Source organism: Arthrobotrys flagrans (genome assembly GCF_004000055.1).
Source record: "Arthrobotrys flagrans strain CBS H-5679 chromosome Unknown unitig_1, whole genome shotgun sequence".
NCBI classification, from domain to species: Eukaryota; Fungi; Ascomycota; class Orbiliomycetes; order Orbiliales; family Orbiliaceae; genus Arthrobotrys; species Arthrobotrys flagrans.
The window spans coordinates 6,555,341-6,577,082 of NW_027137556.1; the positions used below are offsets into that span (position 1 = coordinate 6,555,341).

The window sequence follows — 21,742 nt, forward strand, 5'->3', positions numbered from 1 at the left end:
TGCTAGAATGAAATCTTATAGTTAAAGGACCGAGTTAGAGATGTTTAATCATTAGATGGCGATGCCTATCGTCTTTCAATAAATACTGATCAATTTGAATTCATGAAAGGCCGTTTTGAAGTAGTTTGGTGTTTTGAAATGGTTATTTCATCAAGGATGAGGAATTGATGAGTGCTACCAATCAGTCTCGAATACAGATGCCCCTCTCTGCAATTACTTAATAATTGCTTGTGAGTGGAACTTGACGTAGCTGTGCCATAATACCATACCCCCAAAGTTCAGGCATCTTTTGTCAGGTGACCGAGCTTCTTGCTGTGGAAAAGCGACGGAGTACAAAGGTTGGGGCAGACCCATTGGCTCACGGATCAACCGCTAAAGACGCCTAACGTCCGACCGCGATACCAATGTCTACCGGTTCTAATGCCCTGTCCGTAAATGGTCAAGTAAATATTCTCCACAATACAATTTGGGAACCCAATTAGCGTACAACGAAGTCGTCCACAACACGAGCCAACATAACGGACCGCTTCCAGAGCTTTCTCTAACCGCGATTACGAGACCTTCAATTGTATCGATGTTACGACTGCGATTTCAGTCTTTCGTTTCTGAAAGCTCTTAGCCCCAGCATCCCCACTCGATTCTGTACCACTATTTGCGAAACCTTTAATATCCTCAATCAGCCGGATTGTTACAATTATTCCAACCTTGGGAGAATAATCATTCTTCATTTCAAGCAGCTGGATTCAAAACTAGTAATTGTTATATTGGTATTATAAGCTTTTTGCTGCATATAGCCGCCACTAACAAGTTTATAGTCAGTCTGAGACCTCTTTGTCTAGACTTAGTATCGGATTTGCTATTGACTTTCAAGCTTTCAAAACCTGATGATATTTCTCCTCAGCTAGAAGCTCCACGGAAACATTTAATCAGCAACCACAACGTTTGCAAATCTCCGCTGGGCTAGACGGCCGGCTTCCATCTACCAGTGGATTTGCAGTATTTGATTTACCGAATCATAACCTATCGCCTTTGTGATCACCGCTACAGCGAACCTTTGAAAATGCGCCTCCTCAACAAAAAGCCCATAGCAGGACACACGACAATGCGCTAAAACACCGCCAAACCCTAATTGGGGAACGTAGATTCAATTCATTAGACAATCCCACGCCTTTACAAAAGTTATTAGTTTTCCATAGGTTAGTTGAAAGCGGGGAGTCTTCGAAACGGGCGGGAGGAGCCACATCAGAGCGGGAAGAGTTTGGGAGCCATCCAGCGAAAATCCTTTGGTTCTGAATGGGCATTAATGCTGTAGCCCTGAATTGTTTGTTTTATAGGAGGTCCAAATGACTTTAAAGCAGTTCATAGTGTTATACACCCCCCTTTCTCTTTAGACCTATTTATTGGGTGAATAACCCAGAAATACCCAGCGTCCGCCCACAACTCATGTTTTCCCATTGACATGATTCGAGGTTTTTGTTCTACCCATACATTTACATTTGCGATGGGTGCCGTAATTTGCATCATCATTTCGTGGATTCATGGCCGCGGGCGCTTGATAGCGGCCATTCTAGAAGGGAGGATCGAAAATATATCAACCCACCGCAAAGAGGCCGGCTGGGATAACTACGTACAAAGCCTTAACCTAAGGCAGAACGGATAGCATCTCATACATCGTTTAAAGCAAGTGAATCTTAACGAAGGAGATACCAGATTGCAAGTGGCAAGAATAGGAGGACGATATAGGTCAGCTTTTACTAATTGACAAAATTGAGTATCTTGCACCATAGATTGGGGAGCTACCGGCTACCCAGTTTGAATTATAACTCGCTTGTCTTTACGAGACGAAAGTAGGGGCCTGTATGCTATGACATATATCAAAGGATGAACACCAGTGAAATTGCTCAAGGAACCCATTGCTAAAATGGCTTGGAGATCTAGGGCTGGCACGAGAACTCTTCTGGTCCCATTGGGGTTGTAAAAGTCTAAAATGAGAGTATCCAGCGAGACTCTCGTTCGAGCTGAAGTAAATAAGCGTCCAACTGCTGATTGAAACACGTAGCACCTTCATTAGATTTGTGACAACAATTACAGCTTTTAATGGCGTTTCTAACTCGCATCCTACAAACATTCATTTCAACATCAGTTAAGCCAAACCAGGGTGTGTTCCTAATTAAATGCATCTAGAGACAAGGAATTGGTAAAAGTCCACATCCAATCTCTTATAATTCTAATGATATCTACTTACAATTATTTCTTTTTTAAGGTTTTTGTAACAGAAAAGCGATCCCAACCAAAGTTCGGGAATTGAACTACAACTAATAGCATTAGAAGAGGATAAACAACTAACATGTTTTTTTCCCTTTGTTATAGATCGGAGTTACGGGTCTCATTGATAGATACTTTATTGGGTTTAGGATTGATGATGTAATGTGGACTAGATTCCATGGGCAGAACTCGGCTTGTCATTGTGATCCTCGGCCAGAAGGGTCGTATGTATCTATAGGTTCTGTTGTGCACGTACTACGGATATATAGATGGACGCCCGGATAGAGCAAACACCGAAACAGGGTCAAACGTCCACATTAAATCAGCCAGATGGTTCTCGCACAAGCCAGGTTCTGGGCATAATTCAGGTACAGGTAGATATAGGCTGTGCTACAGAATTTGATAAGTTTATTGTATCTTACGATATTCGAAATTTTATATTAGATGACATGCGCATGCATGCAGTTCCACGAAGAGCAAGACCAAAAAATGTGATTGATGGTTATAATTTATATTGGTAGATATAACTATGAGACATTGCTTTATCTTCGGCGCCTTTTCTTTTGCTTCCGGCTTAATAAAACTGAAACGGCAGCGAGCGGATGACGTCGTTGAGAAAACAGACTAATCTTGCGGAGTCCTAGCTTTAGCAAATCCTATCGTTGGGGCATCCCAACTGTTATCAGACTTAGTCGCAAAGAACGACGCGGAACTTTACCTGAGAGAAGAAAGGCGGCATATACAGGAGGTCGGACAACATTATATAGACGGGTATCGCTATGGTTAGTCGGAGGTCCTATTACGGTACGCGTCCGGTGAGTCGGTGATGTCTGGAAAAAATATTTAACGTCGATGTGTTATGGGTTTTCGAGCGAGCAACTGCAAGAAGTCCCAAAATGAAGCGAGGTACATCTGTGAACAGCCCCCTCTGCTCTGGAACAACATCCAAAACTGTGTTTAGAAGTATTTCATGAGCCTGTGACTTCCTAATCGCGTTGCGCTGATGTCAAGCCCCAGCCCCCTCCGACCAGAGCCAGTTCCTGTACTTGTCAACAAGGCATTACTTTAGATACTCTTTGTTTTAGTATCTTTCGATCTCGAGGCGGGTTTGTGAAGTTACTGTGAATTTTCACAGTTGTGAGCATTGTTATTGCGGCACTGCGGGTAACATTGAGGGCTGAAACAGGCAGCGGCTCAATAACAACAGCTTAATAACAACAGAAGCCAAAATAAGGACTAACAAAAAAGGATGACGATCCAAAAGATAACTTATTTGTGCGACTCTAGTAGTGATGGTGGGGAGGACGTGCATGTTGTTAAATTGTGGCTCTGGTGCTCGCTTCCACAGATGATGGAAGCCAAATAGGCACTTGTCTTGGAGATGGTGCAAACCACGTGTTGTGAAGTCAAGCCCGCTTCCTGACACCAAGTTCAAGTTCCTGGTAACGGAGCACTTGACACAAGACATATGTAAGACCAACCTAGCGTCAATTACTTCAGGTGCCTTCCATTTTGGTATCCATCCACCTGCAGCAGAATCGCCCACAAGGTTGCAGAAGTACGCGAAGGGAGATGATGTCACAACAAGACAGGCTGTTGTTCGCTGGGGACCAATTGTGTTGGTGATGAGACTGACAGAGATCAGTAAGATATGTTGAGACTGAGGATTCCCTGAAAGCTTTCATCAGTGCAATCGCTTCCCATGAGCTGATGAAAATGATTTCTGACCTTCCTTCAAGAGAGAAAAGTCATCCAATAAGTCGTAAATAGTCATCCATATCTTCATTAACGTTCGGTTTAAGAGAGAATCTGGCAGGGTTTTGGAGTGGCATTTGTGGGGCGGGATACTGGAATGGCGGATAACGGATTCCGGACACTTCATAGGAGATCTCCTCGTGCTCGATGAAAATAGTAATGCTAGGTTAATATTACGCCGTCAAGTCTGCGAGATTAGATTATATCAGGACAGCTAACAGCACTCCAGATATATTTTAACAAACCGCTAGAGATAAAAGCCTTCAGCTGGAGCCACAGCCAAACAATGTTACATAATTTATAGTTGCGTGGGCTTTCAAGGCTCAAGATCTATGCGCGCTCACTAAGTCCGCTTCCGAAAGAGACGTTAATTAATAGGCTGGCGGCCACTAGAGCCTCCGCAGATTAAACGTGGTATTAATATATGGAAACACTCGGCTTTATCCTCTCTGGTGTTTTCCCAATTAGAAAGATAGTCATCGCGATTTTTTTGTGACGCTGAACATGTCTGAGCAAACCATGAAGTAGCCAGGCTTATAAAACTTTTGGATAGCCTTCTGATCTTCGTTAAAAAATGCAGTTCTTACTGAGGTTTTATTGGAAGACTGGGTATCTATCTAGAGGATGTTGGAAATTGATGAGGTATCAGAATTCAGGATTTTTCGGTATATAGGCGTTCAACCCCATTCATCACACCCCCCTCCCTTTCTACACCACCTGGTACCTCACCGCAATATACACCAATGAATTCGCAAAGACCATGGTAGTACTGTATGTCTCAAAAAGTAGTTAGCTTGTGAACAAGTTCGGCCGAATTCGTGATTGGAGGGGGACTTTTTTGTAGTGTTCGCAGTAGCGCTGGTACGGCAGTGTTAGGCGTTTAATAATTTGGCTATATTGGACATGATGTTTATATAAAGGAAGCTTATATGAAACAAACTATTGTATACTTAAGGGTATCTTTGGCCATGCGACTGATTTACTGGACAATGGAGGCTTGTGTTGTCGATGTTACATTTTATTCAACACAGCTGTCATGATTTATGTTAGAAACCGAGAGTTCTCTCTTGGATTAAAACTCAATCTTAAGGGTCACCGAAGCCTGCTGACGATGAAGTAGGCCAGATAACTGCCAAGAGTGGACTAGTTACATAATCGATCGAACACGTGATGTGCTAAAAGAATGACTTCCAACAATTTAAAATCTAGCCGTTCTCGATATATGCAAAATACTCCGAGTGTCCATACAAATATATATGGTATTGTGTAGGCATATACTTTAATGAAGAACTTCGAACCCCTAAATTATCCTCTAGCACCAAAGGCTTTGAAAGCGGGATAAATGATTAAGTAAGCATTGGAAATATCCTGAACATAAATCGATTTACTTCTTTTGCTTCTTCGACATATTTCTTTCTCTCTTACGTCAGCCTCAACAGATGCTCTCCAATAACCAACTTGAGATATTTACACTCAAATTTAGTCCGCCACCTAGTCTGACAACGCCATCAGGGACTTAATTACAACATTGCGCATCCTTTGCGTGAAAATCATTTTGATTACATGGTTGAGTTGAATATACCTGAAGATATGGGTGGGCTTTACCACGAGTATTAATGCAATCCCTATATCTTAGCAGGTTACTGATATGTTGAATTTCAAATAGGGAAGTCTGAGGTTCTATATGCAGAGCTAGCCCATGTCCTGAAGTTCGACCCGCTGACACTCGAGGGGTTCAACGAAACCTCAAAGCTATGCATGCGTACGAGGCCTTTATAGAAACATATTCCTTGAGCAAAAGAATTGCAATTCAGGCAAATATCTGCCAAATAAAATAGAGACAAGAAATTCCTAGAAATAAAAACAGCAGCATTTATCCTACTCATCTCTAGCATCATTACGCCAACTATATCCTACTCCATCGCGGAATCAACAGGTTGTTTTTCGAAAAAGGCCTATGCCCATGCGGTGAACTACATCCTCGGCCTGGAACAGTGAGTGAGAACCCTATTACAGACATTAATAACTTTGAACTAGGGTTAACATATCCTCATCCTGAAGGCGAGTTAGGGGCCTCTAGCTCTTGCTCTAGCTCTGCCACTCCCTTGATTTTGGTGAAACAAGAGCCGGATTATCTCATCTTATCTAATCCAAACAACGTCTACCTTAACCCCACACTGGGGCTATATCGGTGCGCATAACGAATGATGCTAGATATCACTTCCTTTCCCTCCTTTGCTCTTTTTTTTGGAGTCTGTCAATTCAGTATATTACCTCAGGCCCCGGCTCTCGCCTGAGAATAAGATATTTTAAGCAGAAATCCGGTGCCGGGTGGCGATATAGTGTGAGGTAGTGATATGGTCTCTAGGAGACTACCAGCTATCTAGCTGGCCCACCAGCTATGCATAGGTAAATGGACGGTATAGAGCGGTGGGCGGTAGGCCCACCTATAAGCCTGAGGGAACACAAGTGTCTATTGGAAGAAAGGCCTAAATAACAAGAGCTCGCGCTTGTGGATAAAACATAGAATACTGTAAACTGGTGAATGTTCGTCTGTATGTGTGTATGTATATGTCGTATGTAAGTAAGATGTCCCCCGACAGGACCCAGCATAGCAGATTACAATTTATAGACAAAACGAATGGGTGCGCCGTCGCCAAGCTGTGTTGAACAATAAAAAATACAACAAGTCAAGTCCACCACTCCTATACCACCTTCACCACAATAGGTATATGGGGTTTGGTGGGAGTGACCAGAGGGAGTGACAGGGGGCAGAACGGAGGCAAAGTAAATTTAAGCAGTCTTATTCTCTGTCGTAACTACTAATTTTTGAACAATCGAACCTAATTGTAATTAAGGCATGGAATTGGCCACAGTTTTCATTCACATAGACTAGAATGTAACTAGGGGGAAAAATTGCGCGTATTGCCCGGGAGATCCGATTCGCATCGTTATCCCCCCCTTTTCGAAAATTTATTGCAGATATCCAGGAGTATCTGCTTCATTAGTAAGATTTCCCTGTTATAAGAATCAAGCTTAAATTTACGCCGAGGCTTCCAAGGCCAGAAAAAAAAATTTGCCTTTCGAGGTATTCCGCTGTTTTGAAGTTCGAGTAGATCTAGAGATTTGTTTAATTTATTTGCGCCGTTAGGGTGTTTCCCTTCGAGGATTGTATATGAATTTGTTACTGGGATATCCATTGTATTACTAAGAATGGTACCATATCTTTGCTTTAAAATCCGTAGAACTACGTAGTTTGGTACGGTAGCTACCTATGGTATATTGGGAGTCATTTTGTTCGGTGCTCCGCTATTACGGTTGGTCCATTCTTAATTGTCAACCATCAGGGGCGTATGAGTTTCACATTATTCGTAAAAAAAGAATAAAAAGTCAATACGATTCATATTTTCAAATAAAACTACATCATATCGTACGACCGAGTTTTCTCGCATGATAGTAGAAGTTAAGGTTAAAAGGGATTGAGCTATGCTTTAGATCCTGATACTAGTAATTACATTAAGGAGAGTATTGAAAAGTAGAATGGGTAAAAATTAATGAGCGTGTCTTTTGAAATTCCCTTTCCCTGTTAATTTTGAATTTTGGCTTTTTTTTTTTTTTTTTTTTTTTTTTTTTTGGTTCCCCCACTTTCGCCAATTGTACATCTTTATCCAGTTTCACAGCGTGCGATCTATCACTCGGGACCGGTTAGTAACTGACTTTGGCCTGCACTATTCCGGGGGTGCGCCTTTGGCTACTGGGCCCGCATTTCGTTCGCATTGCCATCGATTTAATATGATTGGTAGCCCTTTGATGGTGGCCACCCGTAGGGCAATTTTTGGTGATTGTGAGGTGACTTGGAGCGGTGGCGGGACCCTGAACGAGAACGAGAACGAGAACGAGACTTAGAGCGGTGGCCTCGAGACTTAGAGCGGTGAGGTGAATATGGCTTGGGATTGTATCCCTTGATTTGGTATGGCTTGTACCCGGGTGGGGAGTATGGAGCTGGTGCCTTATGGCCGTGGCGAGAACGAGAGCGAGACTTGGATCCATGACGGGAGCGAGAGCGAGACTCAGAACGACCGCGCGAACGAGAACGGGATTTGGAGCCATGGCGGGAGCGAGAACGAGATTTGGAGCCGTGGCGTTTCTGGGTTCCATACAATCCATCGCGCACAGCTAGCTTGGACTTGTAGCCCTTGACCCCATAGGGCTTGTATGGAGCTGGAGACTTGGAGCCGTGGCGCGACTTAGAACGAGACTTAGAACGAGACTTAGAACGAGACTTGGAGCGCGACTTAGAACGGTGGCCTCGTGACTTAGAGCGATGAGGTGAATATGGCTTGGGATTGTAGCCCTTGACCTGGTATCCCTTGTGTGGTCCATGACGGCCTGGGGACCGTCCGCGGGAGCGGGATCGAGAGCGTCCCCGGCCGCGCGACCCGCCACGGTGCTGTTTTGGTTGCCAGTAAGTTGGTGTATGAGGGGGCGGGGCCGCATTGTACCCAACAATTGCATTGGGCTGCGCAACCGGCTCGGGGGCTGCGAGGGGGGCAGCAGCCACGCCGGAAATGGCGCCCAAAGAGGCGGTAACGACGACGACTTTGCGAAGCATATTGAATAGTTGGATTCTAGTTGGTGGGATCGATTCGATAACCGCTATTGGATAACGAAAATAAATTTGCGAATACAAGAGTGCTTGGATACGATGCTGTAGAGCTATTCAACCTAGAATTGATGATGGATGCTGTGAGTGATGGAGAAGAGAGGGATCAGGATTGGATATCGGCATCGATTTATACCTTGAGCTCTTTGAGTCCGCCTTGACATTATTCATAGGATGCTTTGGGATATCAATTGACAATGCTCTTAGTTTCTACGCGTCAAAATCCATTTTCAGAGTTTTCGGCCTAATAACCTTGCGGAAATCTCCACCGACTCTGCTTTTCCGTTTCGCGGAGATCTATTTACAGGTCTAACTCTACGGAGGGAATGTTGAGGCGGGATCAAGCTGCAATGAGATCGGAGTATTTCGTGCATATAGATTGCATTGACCCGTGAGAAGCGATAGCTATAATTAGCAATCGCGATGTATTATGTTAGATCTAGCTATGCTCGCCCAGCAAAATAGGTTGATAGGATTAGTCCTTGATCCTTCCCCAATATGTCACACCGTTTATCACGAAACAGGTATAAATGCAACCTTAAACGGGATTTTTGATTTGACCAATCAGGCTAGATTGAACGTTTACATTACGTGTGGAAATCTCCAGTTGCCGTCAACGCTTCCTTCCGAGCCGCTAGCCAGATCAAGACTATTCCCCTATTTGGAATGTTGGGGAAAGCTCAAAACCAACCGAAAATACCAACTGTCCGTGCACTGCGCACTGCAATCATGTCACATCGTCGGGCCGTAATATTATATCAGGATGCATGTATGGCGTCTGTGTTCTATAGTTCGAGAATGCCGTTTCGAACTATTACAAAAAGTGACTCGCTTGTCTAAGTTTAGGTTCGGAACATAGATCTCAGACTTTGCAATTGGTAAAGGTTGAAGGATCTATACTTAATTTCACATCGCGTACAGCCCTATCATGGCCTGATGTAAGGTTTGTCTGAGATATGGAATTTATCACTCTCGAGCTTCAGCATGGTTGTTTCATATATCTAGAAACTCACGTATTTAATACACGTACTCAGCTCCAGAGCCCTAGGAGAATTAGCTGCCAGCAGAATAATAAGCGGTGGCCCTCAACTTGCTAACTAAAGATGTAATCATCACACTCTATTGAAAAAGTTTCCTTCTCCGCTTGTCCACCAAATTACCGGCACCCTTGTCCTACAAAGAAGCGAGAGATTAGGCCGGCCGAGAGCAGGTTATTTCCCATATATCGGGCTGTTAAATTTTCTCGAACGTTTCCCCAGCGGATCTGGCTCTTCAAAATACATGTTTCAGGTAAAATTAGCTCATATATCTTAGTAATATCCAGGGCAGGAAAGACAGGTAACGTTAGTCAGACGCCCAGTTGCATTGGCGATCGGAACCCGCTTACTAGAACTCGGAATTAATGCAAGCGCTCCTTTACGTCTCGGCTATCCTCACATCCCCCGATAGTGGGGCGCCTACCTTTGGTGAAACAGTTTGTAAGCATCTAAAGCAGATTGAAACTCTAAGCTAAAAATAAGAGATTATGAATCGATTCTCACCTTTCGCGGCGGGAATGGTTTCTCCCGTGATACTTCCCACTGGAAAACCATCCTGGTATAGAATACAAGATCACAACGACTATGAGTTACATACGTCGCGAGTATGGGAGGCGGTGAGAGGAAATTCTTACCAGATGTTACACTGCGCCAACGGTTTGGAACTCGCGTGTCCGTCTCTTCATTGGACAAACTAAGAAGGTAATCCCAAATGATAGTGCAGCTAATGAGCCGTTCTCCGATTTCACGAAGCCGAACTCGGCCAAGATAGCCGCAAGTCTAGCTGCTCCCAGGCAATGCTGAGAGATCAAGCTTGCGCATACAGAGTATCGATCCGACGGCGGTCACAGAAGCAACTTTCTACTGATTCTTTTCTAACTACTCCAACAAACGCAATTGATCCATTGATCGATATTGATACGTTTCAATTTATGCCGCGAATAATAACACCCTAGAACGGCGAGCCATATGTCAGCATCGGCATCTGGAAGTTTGCTCACTATCCAACGAGTGTATTTTCCACTTCCACTACTTCAAATTTCATTGGCAGCTTTGAATTTCACATATCAATCCTTACAAAGAACGACACTATTTATATGGACAAACCAACGAATTGGTTTGGTTCGTCGAGCTTGGTCAGCATGGTCCTGCACCTTTGCAATGCTATTGGATTGCTGGTTGAGGAGTTCTGACTGCCGGACGGAAAAGTATAACTGGAACGTGGCCTTTTGCTTTTGAAGTCTCCGACTTTTCCTGGATAATCTCCCCTTCAAATGGCCACTTTAGTGGACTTTTGAGACCATTCTTCATAAGTGGGGGTAGGTTTTCCGAGATATCTTCAATAGGACTGTTGCTGGTCTCCAGGGCTGTACATACTCCCTTGAGCTCGGCATTCTCGGCCCGATCGTCCTTTGGGAGAGCCGCGTGGACTTGGTTCAGCAGGCCTTGGAAATCTTTGAGCTCCGCGACTATCTCAGAGATGTCCTTGTCGGCTTCCTTCATCTACAAGCTAAAGCCATAGCAGTACAACAGCGACTATAGAATACCAGGTGTGCTCGTCGTTGCTCTTCATAAATGTATTTGCTGCGTATCGAGCACATCCTCCCCGCTTGTGAATTCAGTGATGTCAACCTCCTTGAACACCGACTCTGGGAAGTATTCGAATTTGGTGACGGGGCTTATTCGCTCCTGTAAAATCTGTTATCAGTAGGCGTCGCCGACGTTTGATGAAAAGCCCTCAGTTGGATTCGTCCAATAACTTAAAAGCAAACGGGTACGGACCTTCAGGACCAACAGCACAAAACTAGAATGTAAACTCCCCTCAGAGAATTTGAGCACCACATCTAGGACGTGTGCTGGTGGCGAGAATATCGGATTAGGCAGAAAGGTGACGTTGGCGAAACGGATGGTGGTCTTCAGGCTGGCAAATAGCTGTCGCCGGATCGAACGAGCACTTGTGCTTATCTTCTCCGACCAGTGCGAATTTCCCTCCGTAGCATCAGAAGCTCTTGGCCTCTTACTATTTCTGCTGTATCGAGACGCCGATGACCTCGAGCTGCCCGGGAATATACCGAGGCCGGGGAAGCTACTAAAGTGGGATGGCAAAATCCAAGCTGTCTGACTCACCAGGAACCCTCCTTTGTTTCTTTTCGCTAGTATAACCTGCGGGACTAACCGTAAGGCCGGTAGGAATCTCTTAGTATAGCATGGACTGAATCTCCAGGCCAACAATATTCCCATTCGTAGTGAGGATAGAATTCAACCCCAATCCTACCTCCGCAATTCTCAACAATTTATTGTTGAACCTCAGCTATTTAGCAGGGCATCATGCTAACACCTATCTATACTGGGTACACACCACCAAATAACTATCTACCCTATTTGCACAACATACTAGGCTAATATAAACATATTCTTTTCAGGGAATCGCTTATTTGGATACATTTCATATTTCGCCGTGTCATCGAATAAATTGTACTATTCTTGTAAGAGGCCACTGAGCCTTGGGACTGGATTTCCGTTGCAAAACCGTCACGATAAATACTAAGACGTGGCGTTCTAACGATTCGTCCCTCTTTTGTAGCCTATTTTTTGTTGTTGCCAGAGTCTGAGCGAGCTGTATCATCCCATTCGATATTCCTCCATATCTTTGCCAAATTTTATTCTATATCGACTGAGCCGTTCTGACTTGGGTAAGCTGTAGACTTGCAAGCAGTACAAAATGAATCTTTGCTGGTAGCTAACATATCGACTGAAGCCGGCTGTCGATCTAAGCGCTTCTAGCAGCCAGTGTGAAAACTCGTCGATCTTAGGGGTCCTCCCCCCCTCAAGACATCACATACGCTGGCATTATGAGAAATAAAAAAAGGACACTTGCTGGGCCTTCTGACGCTCACCCGCTCCAAAAGGCGTATACTACCACGGCTGCGATCCCGGTATCTCAAGCCAGGCAACAATCCGACGACTCGGAGGAGGAAAATGAGGACACAGTTGACGAGGAGGATTCCGAAGACTACTGCAAGGGAGGCTATCATCCGGTGAAAGTCGGTGAGCAATTCAAGGATGGAAAGTATACGGTCATACGGAAGTTGGGCTGGGGCCATTTCTCCACCGTCTGGCTCTCGAGGGACAACGAAACTGGCCGACATGCCGCCCTGAAGGTGGTGCGTAGTGCTGCACACTACACGAAAACAGCGTTGGACGAAATCAAGTTGCTTCAGAAGATCGTTACCGCGAAGCCGGACCACCCTGGACGGCAGTTCGTAATCTTGCTGCTAGACTCCTTCGAGCACAAGGGCCCCAACGGGACTCACGTGTGCATGGTATTCGAGGTGCTTGGAGAGAACCTTTTAGGTCTGATCAAAAAGTGGAATCATAGAGGTATTCCAATACAGATTACCAAGCAAATCACAAAACAGGTACTTTTAGGCCTCAATTACCTACATCGAGAATGCGGTATCATCCATACAGACTTAAAACCAGAAAATGTGCTTATCGAGATTGGAGATGTGGAGTCGATTGTGCGACTTATGGAGAGCGATACGGCTGAAGTTAACGGGGACAAGTCGGAACCAGAACAGCCTTCGAATAGAAGACGGAGGCGAACTCTGATAACTGGCAGTCAGCCACTGCCATTACCAGTAGCGACGACATTTGGCGCTAACCCGTTATTTGTCCCGAAATCGAAAACGCATAGCCATAGCTCGTTATGCACGTTTATGGACCCGTCGGATAGCTCGACTCATCTAGATCCAGAATCTGCAAATAATGCGAGGGAGAAGACTGCGTACATATCAAATGGCTACATTTCTTAGTGAGAATATGCTAACGGGATCGACAGCGAATTACTCCCAGGTGCGATCTCCGGAATAAATCTCGAAATAGCCGCCGACGAATCTGAACATACCCAAGAAACGCCCTTCCCGAACGATATGATCAAGGTGAAGATCGCGGATCTTGGGAACGCCTGCTGGATAAATCACCATTTCACCAATGATATCCAGACTCGGCAATACCGCTCGCCCGAGGTTATCCTGGGCGCGAAATGGGGTGCCAGCACAGATACTTGGAGTATGGCATGCATGGTAGGTTTCTTTGATGTGACGTGGTTGGGCTGAGTAGCTCAGCTAATATCTGGCTAGGTGTTTGAATTGATAACTGGGGACTACCTTTTCGATCCTCAGCAAGGCACAAAATATGGTAAGGACGACGACCATATCGCGCAAATAATAGAGCTATGTGGTAATTTCCCACGGCACCTATGCATGGCTGGAAAATGGTCTATCGAAATTTTTAACAGAAAGGGAAAGCTTCGGAATATTCACCGGCTCCGCTACTGGGCCCTTTCGGATGTTCTTCGAGAGAAATACCACTTTAGTAAGAAAGACGCGAATGAAATTTCCGACTTTTTGATGCCGATGCTCGAATTAAATCCAGAGAAACGAGCGAATGCAGGCGGGATGAGCAGTCATCCGTTCTTAGCAGATGCAAAGGGGCTCGAGACCCTCCAGTTAGATATCCCTGTTGGGTCAACAGGTGGAATAGAAGGATGGAGCTACGAGGTAAAGAAGAGATAGTTAATATCTCTGGTTTAATTGCATGGGTCCCAAGTGGAGGAGCTGCAAGTTAGTGGTACCTTTTGCCTAGCTCTCTAATCTGAATTCCTTCACGTTTATAACGGTATGCTTTTTTCATTTATGTGACTATGAGGAGTTTCTTTTGTCATAATAAATACTGCGAACAGGGCCTGCAAGACGAAATCCGCGGTTTTATTCCTTTTTTTGTTTTCTTTCAAACGAATAGCGCCATAAAATATGATTGGATATCGGATTTACGACCACGACCATTATATTTTCTTTACACTCTGTTTTTTATAGCTTACTAGAGTTTCAATTCTCTTCTTGCCTGTAGTCATGACAGATTCTAGGCCTGAACGGGTCTTCTCTTCTCTTCTCCCCAGAAAATTCTTTATTGGCTTTTTACTTGCTGGGAGGCATATTGGGGGGTGTATGATTGAGCATTAAATTCGACGTTGAGAGAATACAAATAGGCGGTTCTTCCGCTCGTTTATATACAAAAGAAAGTAATGATCGATCACTGATCGATCAGTGATCGTTCAGTGATTGATCACCATTTGATCACCGTTTGATCACCGTTCAAGTTTGATCACCCCCTGTCGTTAGGTTGTTTTTGTTGTATTTTTTCCGGCTACCATTTCTTCTAAGTACGCCAGAACCATAGCTGCTAACACTAACTTATAAATCTACCTAGAAAAAATTCAAACGTTTTAACTTGAAATTTTTTTATTAGAAGTTTAGACTGTTCTTAATTTCGAAAGTTATTAACGAAGTTATTTATAAGCTAGTACTACTTTTTTATTATAATTGTAGTAACTATGTATAACATCTTTTATATATTTGTACTAGAGAAAGTGCCAGTGTCTAAATAACTTCGCAAAAACGCAAAGTTCGAAAAAGACTTAAAAATAAATAAGAAATAAATATAATACTAGAGTCGACTCGGAAGTGAATTAACTAAAGACTCGAGTACTAAATCTAATGGCTGAGAGAATGGAGAGATTAATAAGAAATTTAAAAATCTAAAGACAATATTTTTTAAAAATTAAAAGAATCTTTTTATAAAGATAACCTAATTATATTAAACGATTAAGTTAAGGGGACTGCCACGAAGAAATTACTTTAATTAACCAAAAAAAGTTCAGATGAATTAATTTAATAACTAGATGTCAGGAGACGCTCTCCTAGACGTTCGCCCTAGACCTACGGAGGTGGTGTCAGGAGACAGTCGTCCTAGGCCTACGGAGTGTGGTGTCAGGAAACCGTGATGTTCGTCCAAAGTGGTGTCATAAAAGCATGATATCCGAAATACCACACGACAACACACGACAGACCACGGCTGCCTTCGGCAGGCCTCGAGCCGGATGGATAAGACCACTGTGGTGTGATCTCGGAAGGACGTCCTCCGAACGTCCTTCCTCATGTATATAGAATGTGTATATATAGCCACCCTCCAGTGACGACTCGAATCGGCACTGGATAATCTAAGTATCAGTCTGAGTACCAAGTTGACTTTACCACCTAAGATACATCGCATCACGCTTCGAGCACCCTCGACAGGCTTCGATAGACATCGTAGCCTTACAAATCACTAATCGATCACGGAACGATCACTAAACGATTACTAAACGATCACTAAATGATTACTAATTAATTAATAATCGATCATTACTTTCCTTTGTATATAAACGAGCGGAAGAATTGCTTATATATTCTATTCTTTAGCTGTTAACTCACTCATACGTTACAAATCAATACGATTCTCTAACTATAAACCTTCTTCGTTCTATTCTCTACCCGTACACTTAGTTAGTGGATTGCGATCTCGTAGTTCCCGCCAACTATTGTAACACTTTCCTAGATTTTTATGTCAAAAATTCAAATATTTATTTGTCCTTGAATATTTGTTTTTGAAATTTTGTATGACAACGCACACAAAATTTCACTTCAAAAACTTTAACTTAAATTAATTGCTTGAATTTCTGACATAAAAATCTAGGGAAAATATATGTTTGAGAAATATGTAAATTGACTTTGATTGATTTTATTCGAATTTTTTAGATTGAATTTCGGCGAGATATTTGGTGGTGATATTGGTCGATTTGTATGGGAAATCGGCTTTGTTCGAATCAATGTGGTACAAAACTGTACATCCTCAAACCGAAAAGACAGTCCATGTCAACTTGATCAGTGAAGTCCTTAAACGAGGTGACCATCAATTCATCCTTCAAACCCCCGAGAGCGCGGAGAGCTTATCCCTTCAAACCCTGGAGGATGAGGACGGAATGGGTTATGAATTGTATAGTTCCCCGAAACCAATCTGTTAAGTGAGTAAGACAATTCTGTAAGTAGAAAGGATGAATGCTTACTGAAATTTGTACAGTGTGAGAAACTGCTGGAGCTTATCGTATTGAGTTTACCCTTATCCGTGTTCAAATTGTGAGTTTTTCGAAGTTCGCGTGCCTTACCACTGACCCCCATTACTGTGCGGAATGTTTGGGACTTGGACTTCAAGAGCAGGGACCCAAACACAGACTCATCGTCATGAAAGCAGAAAGATGATTGATATACGGAGGTGTGCACCAAAAGAATTTACTACACAAGATATACCTTTGCCAAGACATATCGCCTTGGCGAGTAACTAACAGCCAATCAACTGCTTTCCCTATCCAAAGTATCGTCGATAATCAACGTCTTCGATAAAACAAGCTAATACGCTTGCAAAACAACAAAATGCAAGGATTTTAATGAATATTTTTTTATATTTCTTATATTTTTTCTCAATTTTGTAGAAGGATTTGAAGTTTTGTTGTGCTGGCTAAGAAATCTATGGTTTATTTTGATTTCTTGGCGGTAAATTCTTTTGGTGCACACCTCCGTATAATAAGAACTACAGCGACGTCGAGACCAACAAAAGAACATTAAAGAAACAAGCAGATGTGACAACACAGGTGTTTAAGTTATTCGAAGACGTTTTGTGGCAGTGTTGCAACGATAGCTGAATAAGAAGCCTCAAGTGCGAGCTTCATCCGCCAACAGCTAAGAACCACATACAGTATGGTTTCCAGCGAAACATCCAATGAGCTTTCTTTAAAAGCATATTGGCCATTTCCCAAATCGGCACCTCGAAGGATGTTGAATGTCATCCCTAGAGACACCGCATGTCAGAACCGAAAGCAGAGAACATAGGTCAGGGACTTTACTTACCATTGCATATGATTCCTCCAATGATTATACCCGGTGTGTTGTGAGCTTTGAGTGTAGCAACGATTGTTTCGATGACCTTAAGCCGATCGGTAAGGGCACCTTTAGTATTCTGATTTGTATTGCGATCTGGTTTGACCTCTATAAACCCAAGACTGCGATTGCAACTTGTCTTTGCTGATCGTAAAATACCATCATGCTTGATGGCAATATGAACGTTTGGACTCAATTCCTTCCTGTACGAGATTAGCGGCAAACACTGAGAACCACAAGAACTGATTACGTACCGGTCTATGGTCAGTGTATCTGATTTTATGAAAGCGTGATCCCAAAGCAGCGCCCAAATATTCACGTCCGCCCACCCTTCTCCATGAGTGGGTGCACGCAAACGTATAGTTTTGTAGTTATTCACACTGTTAGTCAAGGTTGTCAGCATGGAGATCGTTTGAGGGGGAGAAAGGGTAGAATAAAATAACATACAAGTAGGAAACGGCAGTAACGACGTAATGCCATATTTTAGATTGTTCGAGCTCATCTTCCTTAGACCAATCACCAGTTTCATCCAACACATCGTCGGGTTTCTTTAACTGAGGCGGGTTAGGCCAGTACCGAGGATCGTCAATCATAGGTTTGCAGGCTTCGAGAGCGGCGTAAAAGTATGGCGATGCTGCGGGAAGCTTGGGAAACTTTTTGTTCAGTAACTCGAGCGCAGTGGCATCGAGGAGGCCGGGAGCCTGTGGGCCGTCCAGAAAGATGCAGTTGGACAGATTCGTTTGCAACAAGGTATCGGAGGCGGGCCCAGATGAATGGATATCTTGGTTGATCGCAGAAGGTGTACTCTGATGAGTTACAGAGACGTGATCATCTTCAGAATCAGCGAAATCCTCCTCGTCCGTATTCGGCGCATCGGCGCGTTTTCGCTTTCTTGGAATATTCTCGTTGGGATTGTTGATAATTTTCACCGAGTTGGGATTGTATATGTTATTGACAACGTTAGCCTATGTCCATCATCACCAGTAAGTCCAAAGTGCAAAACAAGACGCAGCCTGTTCATATGTGCGCATGTGTGCAAAAACAATCGGATGTTGATGACCGTTGTTGGTAAGGAGAACCTTGAACCATCAAATAATGTTGTTGAAACAAAACGAGGTTGGGACCAATGGTGGTTGAAACCACGGTGGACACTGAATGTCGTTGAAATACAAGCAGCGTGACGCCACTGGCACAAAAGAACACGGCCACGATGTGGAGAAGAAAAGAAGGGAACAACTTGCGTTCGGTTTGGACGACTGGATACGCCGAGCATGTCGTATTATTTTCTTTAACGAAGGATCGCCATTAAGTTCGCGTTTGGAAAGTTTGTCCAGTTCGGACTTGAAGTCATGGTGCGGATGTTGCTTCTTAAAGTCGGCTTCGCGCCAATTGGAATTGTTTTTGTTTTGAACGAAGTAGTCGGGAACCACATCTTCGGGTGTGATATTTGGAGGCGAGGTTTGTCGAGATGTCATGTCAAAAGTTGTTCAGGTGTGTGAATTAGCTATTGTCAAAGAGACGTCGACGCCCATAACAAGAGGGAAAGGAAAGAAAATGAAGAGCGGGGGGGGGATCTTTTTGATCACGACTGAAAAGCGGGTGGCTGGTTGCTAAAGACTAACACAACACCCCTGTCATACGTGCTGACAAATCTACTAGTTAGGACAAAATTTCCAGCGGATCAATAAGGAGCCCACAAGGATGTGTACATATGACCCAACGAATCCACGTCAATATTCGATCCACTGTGGGCAACTGGCCGTGCTCCACTCCTCCTCCCTCATCTCCAACATCATCACCACCACCATCACCACCATCACCGTCTCACCGCACTCACTTGGACTTCACTCCACTTCACTTCTCACCTCCCACCGCATAGTCCCCAGCTATGGTCGCTGCGGTATTTTCCTCCCGGACAGCGCTGCTGGCGTCCAGAGCCGTCGGAAGGGTCAACAGCACAACATGTCTACGAAGGTACTTTCCTCTCAATTGCTTCTATCATTATTTTCCCAGTCATTCTTCTTCTTTCCAGCACCTATACTTCGATTTATCTGTTCAATTGGCTCATATGGGACCCGTACGTAATACCACGCTAACTCAATTCACTAGCATCCCAAAAGCCGCCTTCCCTACTTTCTCCAGATACTACGCCGATAAGGCGTCCCGTACGCTTCATCCTCCACCAACTAACTCTATAACTATACTATACCTCTTCTCTAACGATAAATAAATATATATAATGCAGTATTTCGCCACACCCTCGTCAACATGCCCGCCCTCTCCCCCACCATGACAGCCGGCAACATCGGCGGCTGGCAAAAGCAAGCCGGTGACAAAGTCTCGCCTGGCGATGTCCTCGTCGAGATCGAAACCGACAAGGCTCAAATGGACTCCGAGTACTAGGAAGATGGCGTTCTTGCCAAAATCCTCCTACAGACCGGCGAGAAGGATGTCAACGTCGGCACTGTACGTCCCCCATCCCCCCAATTTCCCTACTACTACCTTTTTTTATATAATTAGAATGGTCCAGCTAACAAGATATTTATATAGCCAATCGCAGTCATGGTCGACGACGCAGCCGACGTCTCCGCCTTCGAAAACTTCACAATAGACGACGCTGGTGGCAAAGCCTCCTTCCAATCAGACTCTAAACCCTCCTCATCTTCAGAATCCTCCAAACCACCACCTCCCTCTGAACCTACCCCTCCAGCAGCCGAAGAATCAACCTCCACCGGCTCCCGGCTCCAAACCTCTCTCGAACGCCTCGAAGGTCTCGAATTCATGGCCTCCCCCGCCGCCAAAGTCCTAGCCCTAGAAAAAGGCGTCCCCCTCAAATCCGTCAAGGGCACCGGTCCCAACGGCCGAATCGTCAAAACCGACGTGGAGAAATACACCGGCACAAGCTCCACCGCATCCGCTGCGATCTCCGGGGCAACAGGCCTAACAGACACCGACATCCCCCTGACCGGCATGCGTAAATCCATCGCAACCCGCCTGCAATCTTCCATGCAGACCTCCCCATACTTCTACATCGGCTCCGACATCTCCATCTCCAAGTTCCTAAAACTCCGCGTCACCTTGAACGCTTCCGCTTAATCCGGGGAATATAAACTTTTAGTTAACGATTTAATCATTAAGGCTGTCGCCGTAGCCCTTAAGAAACATCCCAACGTAAACGCCTTATAAGTTGAATCTGAAGGTGTAATCCGTCAATACGCTTTAGTTGACGTATTAGTCGCCGTAGCTACACCCGTAGGCCTCATCACCCCAATCGTAAAGACCGTCTACGCAAAGGGTCTTGAAACTATCTCGAATAAAATCAAAGAACTTGCGGTCCGTGCCAAGGACAGTAAACTTATGCTGGAAGAATACCAAGGTGGTACTTTTACAATTTTAAATATGGGGATGAATGATGCTGTATTATAATTTACGACAATTATTAACTCTTTTTATGCGGGTATTTTATTTGTGTCGGCGTCTTTGAAGGTGGCGGTTCCCGAACGGGATGGAGGGATTGAGTGGGATGATAAGATTACTTTTACGGGAAGCTTTGATTATAGGGTTGTTGATGGAGTTGTGGGAGCTGAGTTTATGAAGGCTTTGAAGAGGGTGGTGGAGAATCCGATGGAGTTGTTGCTGTAAATGTTCTTCCTCTTCTTCGTCTTTCTTCTTTCGAAAGCGATGAGAAAGATTTGTAGTTAGTACGTTAGGAGGTGAAATGATGAGACCCGAATGATGAAAGATCTGTGTAGGTTGTAACTTATTTAGTTTAGAGAATATTTTTTTTCTCCTACCCTTCTTTTTTCTTCTTCTCTTTTATATGGGAGGCAGTTAGCCAGCGTCCGGTGGCCTGATTATCATGGGTGGTAATGGGTTTGGCCTTTCCAGTTCGTTCGCCTTATTTCTTCAGCTTTTCCGACTTCATTGCACGAACACACAAAAAACATAAATCATTTCTAACTTTTTATTCTTCCTGTACAATCTTTCCATAAAACAAAAAGCCCAACTCCTTGAACACACAGAACTCAGATTCAAAGAAAGAAAAAATGACGGTTCGACGCTGATTCCATGGCAGTGCTATAAATACTACTTGATCTAATATCCCGAGCCATTCGTCCGAGTATATACTAAGCTAAGCGCGCAAACTGTGCGCGTGTTTTTTTACACCGAAAAAAAATGCAACAGTCCCCCCTCCTTGATTCCGCAGC

At 44.1% G+C, this 21,742-nt stretch overlaps 6 protein-coding genes across 6 annotated transcripts; 2 read left to right on the forward strand and 4 right to left on the reverse strand.

Moving 5' to 3' along the window:
- Positions 1-7,807: 7,807 nt before the first annotated feature.
- Positions 7,808-8,632, reverse strand: DFL_009915 (uncharacterized protein; the record flags this gene model as incomplete). The annotated part of the gene is made up of 1 exon (XM_067639871.1): positions 7,808-8,632. One exon carries the CDS (start codon positions 8,630-8,632, stop codon positions 7,808-7,810), a length of 825 nt encoding a protein of 274 aa, XP_067487616.1.
- A 2,252-nt stretch (positions 8,633-10,884) lies between these two features.
- On the reverse strand, positions 10,885-11,223 carry DFL_009916 (uncharacterized protein; the record flags this gene model as incomplete). Its single annotated transcript, XM_067639872.1, has 1 exon — positions 10,885-11,223. The coding sequence occupies one exon, from the start codon at positions 11,221-11,223 to the stop codon at positions 10,885-10,887; it is 339 nt and encodes a 112-aa protein (XP_067487617.1).
- Positions 11,224-11,289: 66 nt separating this feature from the next.
- DFL_009917 (uncharacterized protein) lies at positions 11,290-11,961 on the reverse strand (the record flags this gene model as incomplete). The annotated part of the gene is made up of 2 exons (XM_067639873.1): positions 11,290-11,409; positions 11,503-11,961. The coding sequence occupies 2 exons, from the start codon at positions 11,959-11,961 to the stop codon at positions 11,290-11,292; spliced, it is 579 nt and encodes a 192-aa protein (XP_067487618.1).
- Positions 11,962-12,572: 611 nt separating this feature from the next.
- On the forward strand, positions 12,573-14,297 carry DFL_009918 (uncharacterized protein; the record flags this gene model as incomplete). The annotated part of the gene is made up of 3 exons (XM_067639874.1): positions 12,573-13,507; positions 13,562-13,805; positions 13,863-14,297. The coding sequence occupies 3 exons, from the start codon at positions 12,573-12,575 to the stop codon at positions 14,295-14,297; spliced, it is 1,614 nt and encodes a 537-aa protein (XP_067487619.1).
- Positions 14,298-17,257: 2,960 nt separating this feature from the next.
- Positions 17,258-19,009, reverse strand: DFL_009919 (uncharacterized protein; the record flags this gene model as incomplete). Its single annotated transcript, XM_067639875.1, has 5 exons — positions 17,258-17,445; positions 17,505-17,737; positions 17,789-17,914; positions 17,982-18,499; positions 18,776-19,009. The coding sequence occupies 5 exons, from the start codon at positions 19,007-19,009 to the stop codon at positions 17,258-17,260; spliced, it is 1,299 nt and encodes a 432-aa protein (XP_067487620.1).
- Positions 19,010-19,422: 413 nt separating this feature from the next.
- DFL_009920 (uncharacterized protein) lies at positions 19,423-20,630 on the forward strand (the record flags this gene model as incomplete). Its single annotated transcript, XM_067639877.1, has 5 exons — positions 19,423-19,508; positions 19,644-19,699; positions 19,780-19,886; positions 19,938-20,000; positions 20,085-20,630. 5 exons carry the CDS (start codon positions 19,423-19,425, stop codon positions 20,628-20,630), a joined length of 858 nt encoding a protein of 285 aa, XP_067487621.1.
- Positions 20,631-21,742: the final 1,112 nt, after the last annotated feature.